Raw genomic sequence first — 16,244 nt, 5'->3', positions numbered from 1 at the left:
ATTCCCCAGTGGAATAAGACTGGAGTCAAGAGAGTAGGTAAAGATACATTGAGAAGTCAAATGGCACCACCTTGTGTAAATTACTCCTCTATTCTTTATCCTCTAAAACATATGGCTTTACTCAGGACTCATCAGGAAAAGGGACTCTTAACATGTTCGAAGATACTCCTTGACATGTTCACATTAGCAAAAGTTTTCAATTATAACATATGATGAACCTATGATTCAGGGGTGGGTTCTAAAAATTTTTACTACCGTTCTGTGGGCGTAGCTTGGAGGTCATGTGACTGGGTAGGCGTGGCTAACTGGTCATGTGACCGGGTGGCCATGGCTATGTGTATAGGGACTACTCAGAGGGCTGAAAAAAGTCATTTCTGACAAGTCCTAGCACTTTTGACTGGTCCTCACACTTATGACCATCTTCACATTTATGCCTGCTATGTCACTCATTTCACAACTGCTTCACCATGGTGACAAGATAGGGCAAAAACGGTAAAATGTGAGGACAGCCGTAAGTTCGAGGACTGGTCAAAAGTGCGAGGACCAGTCAAAAATAATTTTTTCAGCCCTCTGAGTAGTCCATATGCACAAAAGGACTACCCAGAGGGCTGAAAAAAGTGATTTCTGACAGGCCTTCGCACTTTTGACCGGTCCTCGCGCTTATGACTAGTCATCATTTATGCCCATTGTAGCATTCTTAACAACCGTGTCACTCATTTCACAACTGCTTCTCTTCACCATGGTGACAAGATAGGGCAAAAAACGTAAAATGTGAGGACAGTCGTAAGCTTGAGGACTGGTCAAAAGTGCAAGGAACAGTCAAAAATAACTTTTTCAGCCCTCTGAGTAATCCATATGCACAAAAGGATACAGCAATAGAGAGGAATGAAGGAAGGAGACGAGAGGGAAGGAAGAAAAGGGAGGAAGGGGTGAGGGTAAGAGAGGGAAGAAGAGAGGAGGAGAAGGAGAAAGGAAGAGGAAGTAGGGAGGAGAAGAAGAGGGGGGAAGAGAAAGTAAGAAGGAAAGAAAAGAGAGAGAGGAGAAAGATTGCTGTACGATAAAAAAGATGAAAGGGAAGAAAGGCAACCCCAAACAAATATAATGATATTAAGATAAAGAATGAATTGTTAAACTTTAAAGAATAAAAGAGAACAAATATGAATAAATAGCAATAATTAGAAACACACATACAAACATACAATGTATTTTCTTTGAACAGAGTATTTGGCCGGTTCACAAATTTAAACAGTGTTTAGTCATTTCAATTAAATTTACAATTTCTATATTTCCTTTTTGCCATATTTATTCCTCATCTATTTTTTTAAAAAACCAATATTACCCTTCATTCTCATCTCTAATTCAATTTTCCCTTCTATTCTATATTATACCCCTTCCCAATGTCACCTATTTTGTTTTCCATCCTCACATTGGTTAATTATGTAATATTCAGTTGTTTAATACAAATTCAACATTTTAATATAAATCAATTAGTTATACAACTATCTTTTTTGTATATTAATAAATAAGAACATGAATATTCCAATTATTTCTATGCAATCTAATTTCTTACAAATCAATTAATTATATTTACCAATAATAATAAACCAAATAATTTCCCCCATATATTCCTCCAAACCACAATTTAACCATTTCTGCTTTCAACACCATATACAATTAATAGTATCTCAATTATTACAATTCCCTAGTTAAATAGAGCTTTTTTTCTTTTGTGTTTTAAAATCTTGAACTCTCCTCTTTTGCCCTAAATTTCCCATTGTTTGCACCTACCTTTTTTGGTGAGCAAAAAGAAAAGAAATCTCTCCCTGCCTCATTTTGTCAAGTTGCAGCAGAGCCTGCTTTATTTTCAGTTTCGTTTTTTCCCTAGCATAGCTACTCATTTGTTTTCTTTTACCACTGATCAGCTGTAGGGCGGCCCTTTGAAGCCCCAGGGCAAGAGTTTAAACAGGTTTTTTCCCTCAGCCATCAGCTGGGACTCAGGAGGCAGCAATAGATTGGGAGTGGGGCCAAATAAAGGGTAAGACTAACGCGGGGGGGGAGGGATGGGGGGGGAGAACCGGTTCAATGACGTCATATTGTCACTGCTACCGGCTTGCGGGAACCGGTGCGAACTGGGAGCAACCCACCACGGCTATGATTCTATAAAAATCATCAAATCATAATTTAACAAGTTTTATATCTGTTCCTCCCTCTGCCTCTTTCCCCCATTTTTTTAGAAGTAAAATCTTACCTCAGAACAAAAATAAAGAACTCTTACCAGGCAATCTTACAGGTTTCCATGGTGCAGAGTTTGGCACATAAGCTTGTTTAGTTGCAGTAACAATTAGCTGACTGTCCAGCTTATACTGAAACTTGATGAAGGCAGTGCCATCTGCTCCGGTGTTTCCTGAAGCAATTGGAACCTGGTTGGTAAAAATCTTGATAAAGGCTTCCGTGACTGGCTGATGTGTGCTGGCATCACTGACATGAACCTTCAGAGTCACTTCTGCAACAAAAACAGAGTGTTAATTAGCACCTTTCACCTTGGTAACATGACAGAAGCAAAGCAAAAGAGGGAAGGAGAGGACCAAAGATTTTATCTTGACTCCTGAAACTTTCCTGTTGTAGAAGTGTCCCTTGCCAGTGATAGAGCAATAAGTTGTCCTAAAGTTGTGGCCAAAAAATTCATGCTGGTGGCCACAGTGGGACAACATATCTTAAAAAATAAACAGAGCTTCAGTCATACTACTCTGACTGCCAGCTTGAATTTTTTGACCACCTCTTATGGACTTTCCTGTGCGTTCATGACAAATAGATTTCCAAGAATAATTTATAATTATATGGGTTAACTTAAGTATAATTAAGTAGTAAGAAGGAAGCAACTATTGGTGGTCTGGGAGTACAGTTTTGGGGAGAATGAGAGATTAGGAGGCGCTGTTGGGGGATATTTGGGAGGCGGAAAGACCACATGACAGCATCCTTTTCCTTATAGTACAGCTTCCATCTGGCAGAGGTTATCAGCCCACCATACCAAAACAGCATCAAGCAGCTCAGAAACACTAAGCTAGGCTATCATCCTTAAATCAGAATATCAAACATACATATGGGACAGGACAGAATGACTAGATCTGACATGTGAATGCTCTTTAAGCAATTTGGCTATTGCCTCTGTAAATAGAATAGTGATAAGATTATGCAGTGGTCAAAGACAATCCAAGACAAGCTGTTTCACATACTTGTTTGAAAGAAACAAGAACCACATGACTGCAACTCAATCCCACACATCTCATTCCATGCAAAGGTACCAAAACAAACAAGAGTGATTCAGAAACTGGAAACTTAGGAAAAGATTGAGACTAAAATGATTTGAAGAGAGGGAAGAAGGAAGAAACATGAGCAAGAGAGCTGCAAGTGTATACAGGGTCAGGTAAAGTTCCAAAGGCCAGAACATACTATGAAGACAAGTGAGAAAATATCATTTTTTTTGGAATTAACAAAGTCCTATGACTCAAAACATGGAGGCAGATGTGAGTATCATGCACCTTATATTAAGGCTTCAGAACCACATCCATCTGTCATAATGGAGAGCAGCAGAAGTTGAGAGAATCTATCTGTCATGAAGGAGATCAGTCAACATTAAGAGAGCCAGGTTAAGCTAATGGATAATGCACCAGGCCAGAAAACAGGAAATCTTATGTTCAAGCCCCGCCTTAGCCATAAAAGCCAGCTGGATGATCTTAAACCAACCACTTTTTCTCAACCCAAGTCACCTCACAGTACTGTTCTTGTAGAGAAAAGTGTGTTGGATATGTTCGCTGCCTTAAGTTATTTGTAAAAATAATAAATGAAGGATAAAAATAAATAAATAAAACTTCAAAGGCAAGATATTTACAGGACTAAATTCCTGTGCCAAACCAACAATATCCTTCTCAATTTTCCAGGTCCTGTGTGAATCCAAGATTTGGGATTACAAGTCACCTACTAAATAGAGCAGCAAAATACATACTACAACCCAAAGGAACTCATAAATGCACTTGAGGTTTTTTTAAAATTAATACTTCAGCAGTTCTTCCAGTCTGTGAAAGAAAAGGTCACTTTCTTTCATGTGAAGAAACCAACTTTTAAAAAAGCATCTGTAAAATTCAGCACTGACTAAAGAAAAATGCTTCCGGTTTGTATTTTTACTATAGGCAGTCCTTGTTACAACTGTAATTGATCCAGAAATTACAGTCTTAAGTCATGCCTGTTGTTAACCACGTGACCACGTGTGATTTTGCAACCTTTTGTGCAGTAGTCTTTAAGAGAACATAGCTGTGTTAAGTAAATGTGTGGCTATTAAGCAAACCCATTTTAGCTAATGGCCTTTTTTTGCTGGAAACTGAAAGTAAATGACTGCTTCCAGGCCAAAAAAAAAAAAAAACATTGTAAGTTGCAGTCGCATAACTATGGGAGTCTGCAAATGATTGTAAATGCGGATTGGTTGCCAAGTACCCAAATGCGATCATGTGACTGGGGACAGCAGTCTTTGTAACTTTGACTGGTCCTAAATCCAGGAGTACCTGTATTTGTATTTGTATCTCTCTCTCTCCCCTCCAAGATGCCAGATTGGGATGAGGTTAACAGTACCAACTACAGATAATGGAAGGTACTAAATGTGTGTTTTATTTAAAATTCCCATATCTTCAGAAAATATCTTTTATCCAACTTCATATTTTTCAGCACATTATGGAGAGCATTAGTCATTTCAGAACTCACCCTATGAAAAAGTACTGGCTGTGCTGTCCAAATTTTTCAACTTCCTACACATACTTCATTCTCATTCTCCAATACTGCCACCATAGTAACCATCCAGTTATGGCTTGGTAAAAAAAAATCAGTAGTTTTTGTGTAGGGGGGATCAATCTATATCATTCAAGCTAACCAATTCTGATCAGCATTTTCAAATCCAATCAATGATTAAGCATTGATATAACATGATCAAATCTGGATCACTTTTTAAATGAAGGTTAGGCAGAAAGATAAGCAGCTGACCTAACACTGAAAGTATCTTCCCCCTGTGTAATTTGAATATCCAGGGAGATGGGAAAATAAATTTTAAAAGATTAGAAGTAGGAAAAACAAATTATTACCTTATCCAAATGGTTTTTCCCAACATGTCATTAGCCTTAGACTAAAAATTCCCTGTTGCCACCAAGCCACGGATACATTTATCTCTCTTGTAAACTGCCCATCATCAGAATTTATAGCAACAAAATTCTTGACATCCATACAGAATGATGACATGTACTGAATTATAAACTGTAAGATAATGCAATTTTTAGCTTGGTACAAAATGCTAAATCAGTTCAACTAAACTGAAGAATTCTACCGGTATTCAGAGAGAAGAATTATTAGATAAGTATATAAGAAACATAAAATGGGTAAGAGACTTACTTACATTCTACATCCAGATTCACAGGGATCATAACATCAAATTCCTTCAGAAATATGGAGGACATCAGATATTCCAGAAGACTGAAATATCTCAGTCTTCCAAACTGTTCCAAAGGCAGCTAGTAAAAGATATTCCAATGGAATCTGTCATAACCCATCCACATAATTATTTTTTCCATTTCTTAATACCACAACCATCTTTTGGGTGGTCTCGCTTTACACCTGATTAATGTTCTTTCTTTCCTTTTGCTAAGATAGGCAAAATGGTAGCAAGGCAAGTGAGTCCTGCTTTAAAAAACCCCATAAAAATATTCTTATATTAAAAACAACCATCATTAACTGCAGGATTGAAATGTAAGTATTTGCACACAAAGAACTGCAAATACTTATGGAGGTAGTTTTTTCTAGAGAAATACACACTGTACGTCTAACACAGCCCTGTTGCATAGAAACCAAGTGAGAATATTGTAATTACTGAATTGTAGAGGCATTTACGTTCTCTATATTTCTAAAACAGATTCAGCTTTTCTATGGGTGCAAGTCATTTAAATTTAAATCAGACCTATTTAGGCACAAATTGCCTTTCCCCCCAAAAAAGTATCTGAACAAAAAACTAAAAGGCCAACCTCTACTTACTCTATTCCTAAAATTTTATGATCTCTATCAGGAGTTGAGGAACATCAGTAGTGGTAAATGTGTATCCTGTGGAGAATCTTGAAATAATTTAGGGGAGAAATACAGTTTGGGATGCAAAGTAAAGAGATTAATTTATCAGGGAAGTTCATCTATTTGGTATAACACACACACATCCTTGGTGTGTTATGTAATGTATGTACATCAGTAGCAGACTGCCTAGTGTAACATTGTTCCAGAACTTTTGGAGGAATATGGTGCATCTGCAAAATGTTTTCAAATTAACTGAGCTTTTTTTAAACAGTGCATAGTACAAATAACACACAATACTGCAGATTTCTGACAAGAGGAAATAGCCGTGAGGTTTGCTGCATTTAGTGGTTACCCAAACTGTACATGAGCTTAACATTTTTATTTTTTCTTCTTAAGCATCTTGGCAAATTACACTCCATTTGTTTTTACAACTTAGAAGAGGAACCACAATCACTAGGTTTTGGTCAAACGTATTCAGACAACTCTAGTTCCTATTTTCTATTTCTAAATTTATTCTAACACACACAAAAAAAGAAAAAAAACTGCCAAAAGTTATCATTTGAGGAAAGCTGCATTCAGAAAACACAGAAATCTAAAATAACAAAATCAGTGTCATGCACCGGGGTGAAAAATTTTGCAATTTTTTTTCAGTGAGGGGGTCTAAAAATATGTTTTACACCAAAAATTCAAATCTGCTGTTATTTTTGCAATTGCACAACATTTAATATAGTATGGTAAATCCACATCTGATCATATATCCCACAAAAGTGTCTTGTAACCCAAATATTGTTAACTTTATCTTCTCAAAATTACACCTTGTGCTACAAAAATTAAAGTTTTTTTCTGCATGAATCTTATTTAGCTAAGCAAAAAATAATCCATGCAGTTATAAATTAACATTAGAAAGAATTATCTGAGTTACAAAAATGTTTAAGCAAGTTTCATCAAGTCTTGTTTTGATTCGTTTTTCAACATTAGTCGCCAACTTGCTTCTTGGCCTCTGATACAACTATCATGTTTCTCATATGTATATACTATGATTGCTGCCTGATACCTGTTTCACATATCACTCCATTGATTGGGCATGACAGGGCCACTGTGATACTTGCATTGGCTTGTCAATTAATTTCTTTATTTCCTCTATAGTCAGTTTGCACATCAAAGGTGGCTCATATATACCTTCAGATTAGCCAATCAGCTCCAGCAGAGTGAATGCTCTGGCATTGATTAAAGGCATTTTTCTTGCATGTACAGAAAAATCTCTCAGCACATCATCATCTGCACTTCCCAAGTCAATGGTCTTCTGCACACCAGCTCCTCTCTTGAATGTTACCTGAATACAAGAGTGTCTGGATTATCATTTCACTGAAAGTGTACCATGCTGAGTACTGAATGGTTGACAAAACAGCATCTACTACAGCCTTCTTTTCTAGTTTGACTTGCTGCAGCTGGAAGAACACATGATGCTGGCCTTCAATTCAGGAATGTTTTACTTCGATTTTGAACCAGAAAGGGTAGTACGCACCAATGATGTATTCATTCTTAAGTTTTAGAGCGTTTTGTCTTGCCATGGCCTTTCAAAAGCCATGTTTTGAAACCATATTTGACAAAGCCTATTTGCAGTTGTCAATCAGTGTGAATGGCTTATGGGACCAATTTCCAGAAGAGCCATATCTGTGGATCTTCTCCTTTCCTTATTGCCTATGTGATCCTATCCATACACTTGATCAGTAGAAAGATTCTTTACAATAGATCAACTTCCGGTCAAGCTTGACCTTTAACCAGTGCATACCTTAATAGCCTGTATTAACATTTGTAGAATCTCCTCCAATGGCCTTCAAGCTTTTGTCAATGCCTTTCTTCTTCATGAAATACACCAGATTATCTGCAATTACTTGAGCAGGTTTTCCTGTTTCTGAGCCTTTCTCTGGAGTGAAATGATAAGGATATCTTTCACGCAGTCACTATCACAGAATAATTTTGTTCTTTGATGATATTGGGAATTGATTATCTGAATTGTTTGCTTTCAACATAATTTTAGCTGCATTTTTACGGCCATTGAAGAAAATGCATTCTATTTCACCCTTCTTACAGAGCTCATCAAATTCTTGATCTAGAGACTTCATAATTTTTTCCTGGACTCTCTTGACTTTATTGTGGTCAACTACAAGTCTCTTGTCTTCTCTGGTGATCAGCCAGCATCTATGAAAGTGGGTGTGGTAATGGCAGCAGTGGCATATAGATCAACACTGTATCTTATGCTGTGCATAACAACATTTATTATTTCTAATCTATTGTATTCATACTTTTCTTTTGAATTAGAGGGCACGTGTTTGATCGAAGGCCTCTTCATAACTTCCATCACATTCCTCTTCCTCTTCATCATTCGTTGTCTGTCCTTCATTTTTATCATAACTGATAATTACTTCATTTGTCAGTATCAAAATGTCCGGAATACTTTTCTGTTTATATTTAGTGAGACTTTTTCTCTCACTGTCTTGCCACTTTTCCCTTTTGTCTAGTTGTTTCTGCTCGAGCACATCTGGCAAACCAATCTGGTGCGATCCAAAAGAACCAACCTTGTCTCTCTGACCGTTAACGAAAGCAATTTTTTTCAATGGTAACTTCGTCTCCTTAGGGCAGGTATAGTTAATGTGAGCTTAATTTTTGCAGGGTAGCCGAATTCGGCACAGAGAACAATTTGACGCTTGAAGTAGAGGATGTCAAACAGTTTGTCAAGTTTTACAGCAAAAGTCTCTTTGACATTTAGCTTTCTTCTACCAAAGATATGTTTTCTCTTGGATCTTGTTCAAGATTGGCACTTGTGAATTTACAACAGGGGTCACAAAAGAACTGTTCGCTCGTTCCCACTTTCAAGCATGTTTGATATATGCAAGACTGGCTGCTGCATAGTTTCTAGCAGCATCACTATTTTGTTCTCTTAACAGTAGGCCATATCTGACAATATCTTGCAGTGTTGTAGCTCAAATGGCAACAAGTCTCTGCCACTCCCAATTAGGTTGCTCATATGAATGTATGTTCCCAGTCTTGTTTTTTTAAAAAAAGCAATTAAAGATTAGTTATCACACTCACAGGAAATGAGGCTAGCAGCATTAACATTCTCAGACAAAATTAAGTCTAACAAAAAAGAGAAGTTGAATCTGTGAAATGAAATGATCAAAATGTTAAAAAGTTATATTTATGTAATTATTTATGAAGCATATCTAAATTATCGGGGTAACACAATAGCAGTGTTCCGATATCTCAGGGGTTGCCACAAAGAAGAGGGAGTCAAACTATTCTCCAAAGCACCTGAGGGCAGGACAAGAAGCAATGGATGGAAACTAATGAAGGAGAGAAGCAACCTAGAACTAAGGAGAAATTTCCTGACAGTTAGAACAATTAATTAGTGGAACAACTTGCCTCCAGAAGTTGTGAATGCTGCAACACTGGAAGTTTTTAAGAAGAGATTGGACAACCATTTGTCTGAAATGGTATAGGATTTCCTGTCTAAGCAGGGGATTGGATTTAAAGACTTCCAAGGTCCCTTCCAACTCTGTTTTTCTATTTCTATTAAATTAACCAAAATATCTTTACTATCCCCAAGGCATGTCACAACTTTTGAGCACTCCTAATATTGGGAAATGGAAAGTTGAAAAATTTGATATGCCCAAAAACAAAGAAATGTTAGAATTACGATATTTATGTAGTTACTTACCAAGCACATTTAAATTATATTAAAGTAACCAAAATATCTTTGCAATCCACAAGTCATGTCACAACTTTTGAGCACCCCTAATGTTTGGAATTTGAAAGTTGAAAAATTTGACATGCACTAATACTAATATGTTTGATTTCACAATGTATATATAAAAGTGCCAGGACTTGTACAATTCCATTGGGTTAGTGGATTTATTAGTGGTTTATTATAAATTATTATTTATTATTTAGTAGAAGAATGTGTACAGATAGTTTTTGACTTAACAATAATTCATTTAGTGATCTTACAAAGTTACAATGGCACTAAACAAAATGACTTAGACTGATCCTCACACTTATGACAATTACAGCATTCCCATGGTCATATGATCAAAATTGGAATGCTTGGCAATTACAAAGACCATTGTTTTATACTACTTTTATTAATTAGCTATTCAGTGATAGCAGTTCTATATGACAAGCCAATTAATGATTTGTTTATGTCAATATTTAAAGTAATTCTTTGCACACTCCTTTTTTCACTAAACATCCCTTCTATAGCAGACCAGAGGAGGGGGCTAATGATGGAATATATGCCCCTTAGCTATTGCAACATTGTGATGCAAGCATGCAAGGGTAGAATTTACTTAATGACATCACAACACATTAGGCATCTTGATGTCATATGGATACTATAGGATAAAGCAGACTATGAAATCAATGCTACATAGGTCTAAAATCACTTTTATTCAAACAATGATGGTCACAGAATCTTGCTGAAAGTGCTACTTTCTCTCTCATTTTTATTTACACATGAAATATGAAATTAACTTTTAATGACTATAATATATTGAATTGTATGTTTCCAACATGCTGCATGAGTTCAAATGGGGCCAAAAGTGTTTTGTTGCTGATTTGCATTTGTACTCAGTGTCCGATGCATCTTGCTGCAGTGTCCAATAATAGTCAGCCACCTTTGATGGACTCCAATTTTTCCATTGTGACAATGAAACCTTTCACCATATTTGTCACTGACCACACCTAGATTTCTTGGAAAGAAGTTCAATACATTATAGTTATTAAAAATTAATTTCATTTTTCTCAAGATTTCTATGTGATACAGTCATTGTAAAATTATGTTTGTGTTCAATTTGAAGGAGTATATCATACAAGTTTTTCAGGAAGCAAAACTTAGAAAAAAAGTATCTGGCCCTTTAGCCACAGGACCTCTCAGTAAATAAATCTATCTGAAATTAGAATCAGTGCTATTTAGAATCAGTAGTGGTTCAATGGCCAAAAAAGTTCTTCCTAGTTTCACCAAAGGAAGAAGGGAATATGAAGAGTTAAGCCCAGTGTATAATTTTTGAAAAAATAGGAATGTGAAAACTGCTAAACATTCTTCCAGTTTTTTATTGAATTCAGCAAACTGTGAAACGCTTCTACAGTTTTACTACCCTATGTAGAGAAGTATACCAGATCAGCATTTTTCTATTTTATTAAAATCATAGAAAATGTTATAATTTAATATTATGTCTCTGTATATAAACAATATAAAAGAAGTATCAACAGATCTCTGATATATTAATGCAAAAGTTGTAACAGAAGTTATCTAGTTTCTTTGTGTATTGAATCTCACCTTGCCTTCCTATAAAGGTTCCTAGGATTTGTAGAGATGAAAAAATGTCATTATTCTGCAGTCTTCATGTCTTCTTATTTAACATAATGTGCAATTTTTAATTAAACTGCTGTACATCCCCTTTCATATAATTAATAGAGATGTTAAATTACAAGACTAGTTACAGAAAACCTCTTTAAATATTACTGCAACCAAACTAAGAAGAGTGTTGCTTTCGAAGCAGGAACATCAACTGTATACTGTATCTGACTGCATACTGTCAGAATTTAGAATTGCTATCTCATCCTTGTTTACTGTGTGTAATAAACTCCTAACTTTGATGTGGCATCACAATATTTGCAAAACATTTCCTAAATTGATTGCAGACCTCAATAAATGGAAGCCAGGCTTATTTCTCCAAATAATTAGTCCATGTAGTTCCACTTAACAAAGGCAAATGGGTGACTATTAGATTGCACCTTTGTAATTCCATTGAAAATGATTAGGAAGACAGATACATTTCTTAGACCCAGGACAATATAGCTGGAACATACTGTAGCCCTTCAGTAGGCAAAACAATAACCCATCCACCCACAGAACCTCCTTTCATTTACTACCTACATTTTGCCAACCTGGAGAAAAATGCTCAAGAAAAAGTAAGAATAAAAGGCCTGTTTATAAACACCCAAGCTAACTGTTCCCCAATCATCTTCTCTGCAGTGAGACACAGAGTGGGGAGAGAAGAGAAGCTAGGGAGAGGGACAGACACAGAGATACAGAAATGGGGGAGAGAGGGGGAGACAGACATAGAGATTGGTTTTGTGGCTGGGTAGATGTGGCTAGGGGAGGTCATGTGACTGGGTGGGAGTGAGTGACATCAAGTTGACCATGCCCACCCAGGTTTTGTGGCTCCCGGTGTGTTTTTTTTCTTTAGGAAATGGGTCCAAGTGGCTCTTTAAGTGTTTAAGATTGCTGACCCCTGTCCTAAAGTCTACCACCATTTTTACGGTTTTGAGTGTGTTCAATTCCAGATTGTTCTGTTCGCACCACGAAGCTAGTTGTTCAACCACCCATCTGTATGCGGATTCATCGTTGTCTCGAATGAGACCAATCACTGTTGTATTATTAACACCCTAATGCACATTTATTAGATTACAAATATTGACATTCTTAAAACTTTGGATTAGAAATGTAATAATAGAGGACAATTCAGCAGTTATTCAGAAATCTATTAGTGGAGTGCATATACAGTTTTGTAGATATAAAGCTATTTTTACTTTGTTCTGAAGTTATGGATTAGAAAATAGAAAAGGCACTGGAATGTTAGGTGAGCTGCCAGGTTTTGTGGGCGTGGCATGGTGGTGGTGGTGGTCATGTGACTGAGTGGGTGTGGCTGTGAGTGATGTCAAGTTGGTCATACCCACTCAGTCACAGGAACCCCCTACCAAGCCACGCCCATAGAACCAGTAGGGAAAATTTTTAGATTTCACGACTGGGGGAGACCCTCCTCAAGCGAGCGCCAAAGCTCAGGAAAGGTGAGCGGGGGGGGGGGGGGCAGACAGCGGCTCGCTTAAGGAATGTCTCCCCGCCTGTACGCATGCTCCTGGCTCAGCCACAGCTGGCCAGGGCATCACAAGAGGAGGAGGATCGCCAGAGAGTGGAGGAGCGAAGCAGCCCTGTGCCTGCCTTCATGCCACATTTGCGTGTAAGGCAACCTTCACTTCCTGCCGCTTTGGGCTGAAGTTTGTGCTCTCCGCGGTCGTCCGAAGAGCTGCTGGGGGTGGGGGATGATACGGCAAGGCGATGGCTGGAGCATTAGTGCAGGAGAGAAGCTGTGTCCTGTTAAGGCCCTCCTAAGCGAGCGGCTGCCCATCCCGCGCATGCCTTTGCTGCATTTTGGCACATGCTTGAGGAGGGTCTCCCAGTGCATGTGCACGCTCCTGGCTCAGCCACAGCTGGCCAGGGGGTTATGAGAGGAGGAGGGGGAGGAGAGTGCAGGAGCGAAGCTGCCCTGTTCCTGTCTTCGTGCCACATTTGCACGTAAGGCAGCCTTTGCTTCCTGCTGCTTCGTGCTGGAGTCCAAAAAAGAAATAAGAGGGGCGGGGCCAACCAGTGATGGGACAGGGAGCCATGGCAGAGGGTCCAAAGAGCTGCTTGCAGCTCCGGAGCCGGGGATTGCCGACCCCGGCCTTAGGAGAAACCCTCCCATGCTACCTCTTACAATACTAGACAACACAGTATCAACAGTAGAGACCTTCACATTTCTAGGTTCTATCATAACTCAAGATCTAAAATGGACACCTAACATCAAAAACATCATCAAAAAGCACGACAAAGAATGTTCTTTCTGCGCCAACTCAGGAAGCTCAAACTGCCCAAGGAGCTGCTGATACAGTTCTACAGAGGAATTATTGAGTCTGTCATCTGCACCTCTATAACTGTCTGGTTTGGTTCTGCAACCCACAAGACAGACACAGACTTCAGAGGATAATTAGAACTGCAGAAAAAACAATTATTACCAACCTGCCTTCCATTGAGGACCTGTCTACTGCGCGAGTCAAAAAGAGGGCTGTGAAAATATTTACAGACCTCTCGCATCCTGGACATAAACTGTTTCAACTCCTACCCTCAAAACAACGCTATAGAGCACTGTACACCAGAACAATTAGACACAAGAACAGTTTAGCCATCACTCTGCTAAACAAATAATTCCCTCCATACTGTCAAACTAGTTACCAAGTCTGGATTACTAATAATCTTCTCATCGTTCCTATCACCCATCTCCTCCGACTTATGCTGTATGACTGTAATTTGTTGCTGTATCTTTACAATTTATATTGTTTTCTAGTATGATTTGACTGCTTATTTGTACCCTATGACTATCATTAAGTGTTGTACCTTATGATTCTTAACAAATGTATCTTTTCTTTTTATGTACACTGAGAGCATATGCACCAAGACAAATTCCTTGTGTGTCCAATCACACTTGGCCAATAAAGAATTATAACTCTAATAAAAAAATACCTACTTAATACAAATGGCTTCACTAATGAACAAGATGTTTGTTGGCTAACTAACGTACAAGAACATCATTTTAATACATCAGCTGAAAACAGTGGTATTTTTACTTATCCAACATCAAAATTTTCAGTTTATTGCTGAAATGGCAATAATACTGAAAACAATGCTTAGAATATTTATTAATGAGAAAAAAAATTACTCCAAAATATCTGGAGGACTGGGGACGACTTATTTTCATGGCAGATCCGCATAGCCTTTTGAATGGGTAGCTGAAAGTCTCAATCTTGTTTCCCATTAGGATAGTGGCTTGGTAGTTTCTGTTGATAACACCATCTTCCAGGAGAATCATCAACTCATTCTTAGCCCAAATATGTGATGAGAGAAGGTACAGACACACAATTTGTGTGCTTTTCTGGCAATTAAAGCTAAAAGAAATCTTGACTAAAGGATTCAGCCTTTCTTTCTCACATGAATGATAAATCAATCTCACTGGAGGATAAACTGGATCGAACTTTAAAGACAAAACACCATGAATATTCTTTTTAATTTTAAATATCGAAACTCTGAACATTCAATAGGAAAGGAGCAAATGCTCCCTGCAAACCTCAAAATGATGTTGGTCTACTATAGAAGAATATTTTACCACAATCTATAGAAAGATATTGTAACAGATGAGAAAAGATTCTAAGAAATGTCATTTCTTTGTCTAAAAGGCTTTAGTACACACTATTACTGAACTTATACAAAGAAATTTTAAAAACAGAACACTTAAAAACCACACACATACACAAAAGATATTAACCTTAGTGCAGATTTCTGGCTAGATTTTCTACATACATAATTCTTCAGAATTAGAAGTCCTTTGAAACAGATGTTCCCTCTGTTTCTACTACTTGGACATCCTCAGTCTAAATTTTAATCAGAAGCTATATAGAACAACCTGCTGGTTTTTTTGAGCTGCCTTTTTCCTTCCCTCATGTTCCTTTTTTTCTGAAAAGAATAATATTTTATGACTTCACCATAGGGCAAGACAGCAACTCACCCAGATAAAATAAAAGAAGATTCAGGAAATGTGTGAACTTGTGGGTGGACTACATTCACAGTACCATGTTTGAACCTATTTTTTAATTATTCAGGTTTCTAATGACAATTTTTTCCTGTGCAAGCATATTTTTCAAAATAAAATAATTTAGATTTTGGGGTAATTCTGCAAATTCTTATTTGATGAGCAAATACTTATCAGATGTCAAGACAATTTGATTCGACAGTTTTCCAGATTGCATATTTATTCTATCTATTCTCTTAATATTATATTGTAAGATCCAATCAGTGGAGGAATTGTGATCAATCCCAACTCTACCATCCAGAAAACAATAATTGAAATACAGGTAGGTAGCCCTCAACTTTGGACCACAATGGAGCCCCAAAGTTCCATTGCTAAGCAAGATGAGTAGTGCTCCATTTTATGATATTTTTGAAACAGCTGTGAGGTGAATCATGCAGTTAAGTGAATCTGGCTTCCTGTCCGACTTTGCTTGTCAGAACTTTCAACACCGACGCTCAAAACGACACTATAGAGCACTGCACACCAGAACTAGACACAAGAACTGTTTTTCCCCGAACGCTATCACTCTGCTAAACAAATAATTCCCTCAACACTGTCAAACTATTTACTAAGTCTGCATTACTATTAATCTTCTCATTGTTCCTATCACCCATCTCTGCCCACTTATGACTGTAACCTTGTTGCTGGTATCCTTAAGATTTATATTGACTGTTTTCCTATGACTATCATTAAGTGTTGTACCTTATG

General features: G+C 37.5%; 1 protein-coding gene across 2 annotated transcripts in view; it reads right to left on the bottom strand.

Annotated features, from left to right (window-relative positions):
* FAM171A1 (family with sequence similarity 171 member A1) overlaps positions 1 to 16,244 on the bottom strand; it is a 113,336-nt gene that overhangs the window by 58,611 nt on the left and 38,481 nt on the right. For both annotated transcript variants that reach the window (XM_034402284.3, XM_034402285.3), the window contains exon 2: positions 2,276 to 2,503. In XM_034402284.3, coding sequence (XP_034258175.2) covers positions 2,276 to 2,503 — 228 coding nt within the window. The remainder of the gene's footprint in view (positions 1 to 2,275; positions 2,504 to 16,244) is intronic.

Source organism: Pantherophis guttatus, chromosome 4, assembly GCF_059756535.1.
Source record: "Pantherophis guttatus breed Tessera chromosome 4, ASM5975653v1, whole genome shotgun sequence".
NCBI lineage: Eukaryota > Metazoa > Chordata > Lepidosauria > Squamata > Colubridae > Pantherophis > Pantherophis guttatus.
The sequence above is the reverse complement of the archived record's forward strand: the minus strand, read 5'-3'. Positions and strand labels throughout refer to the sequence as shown.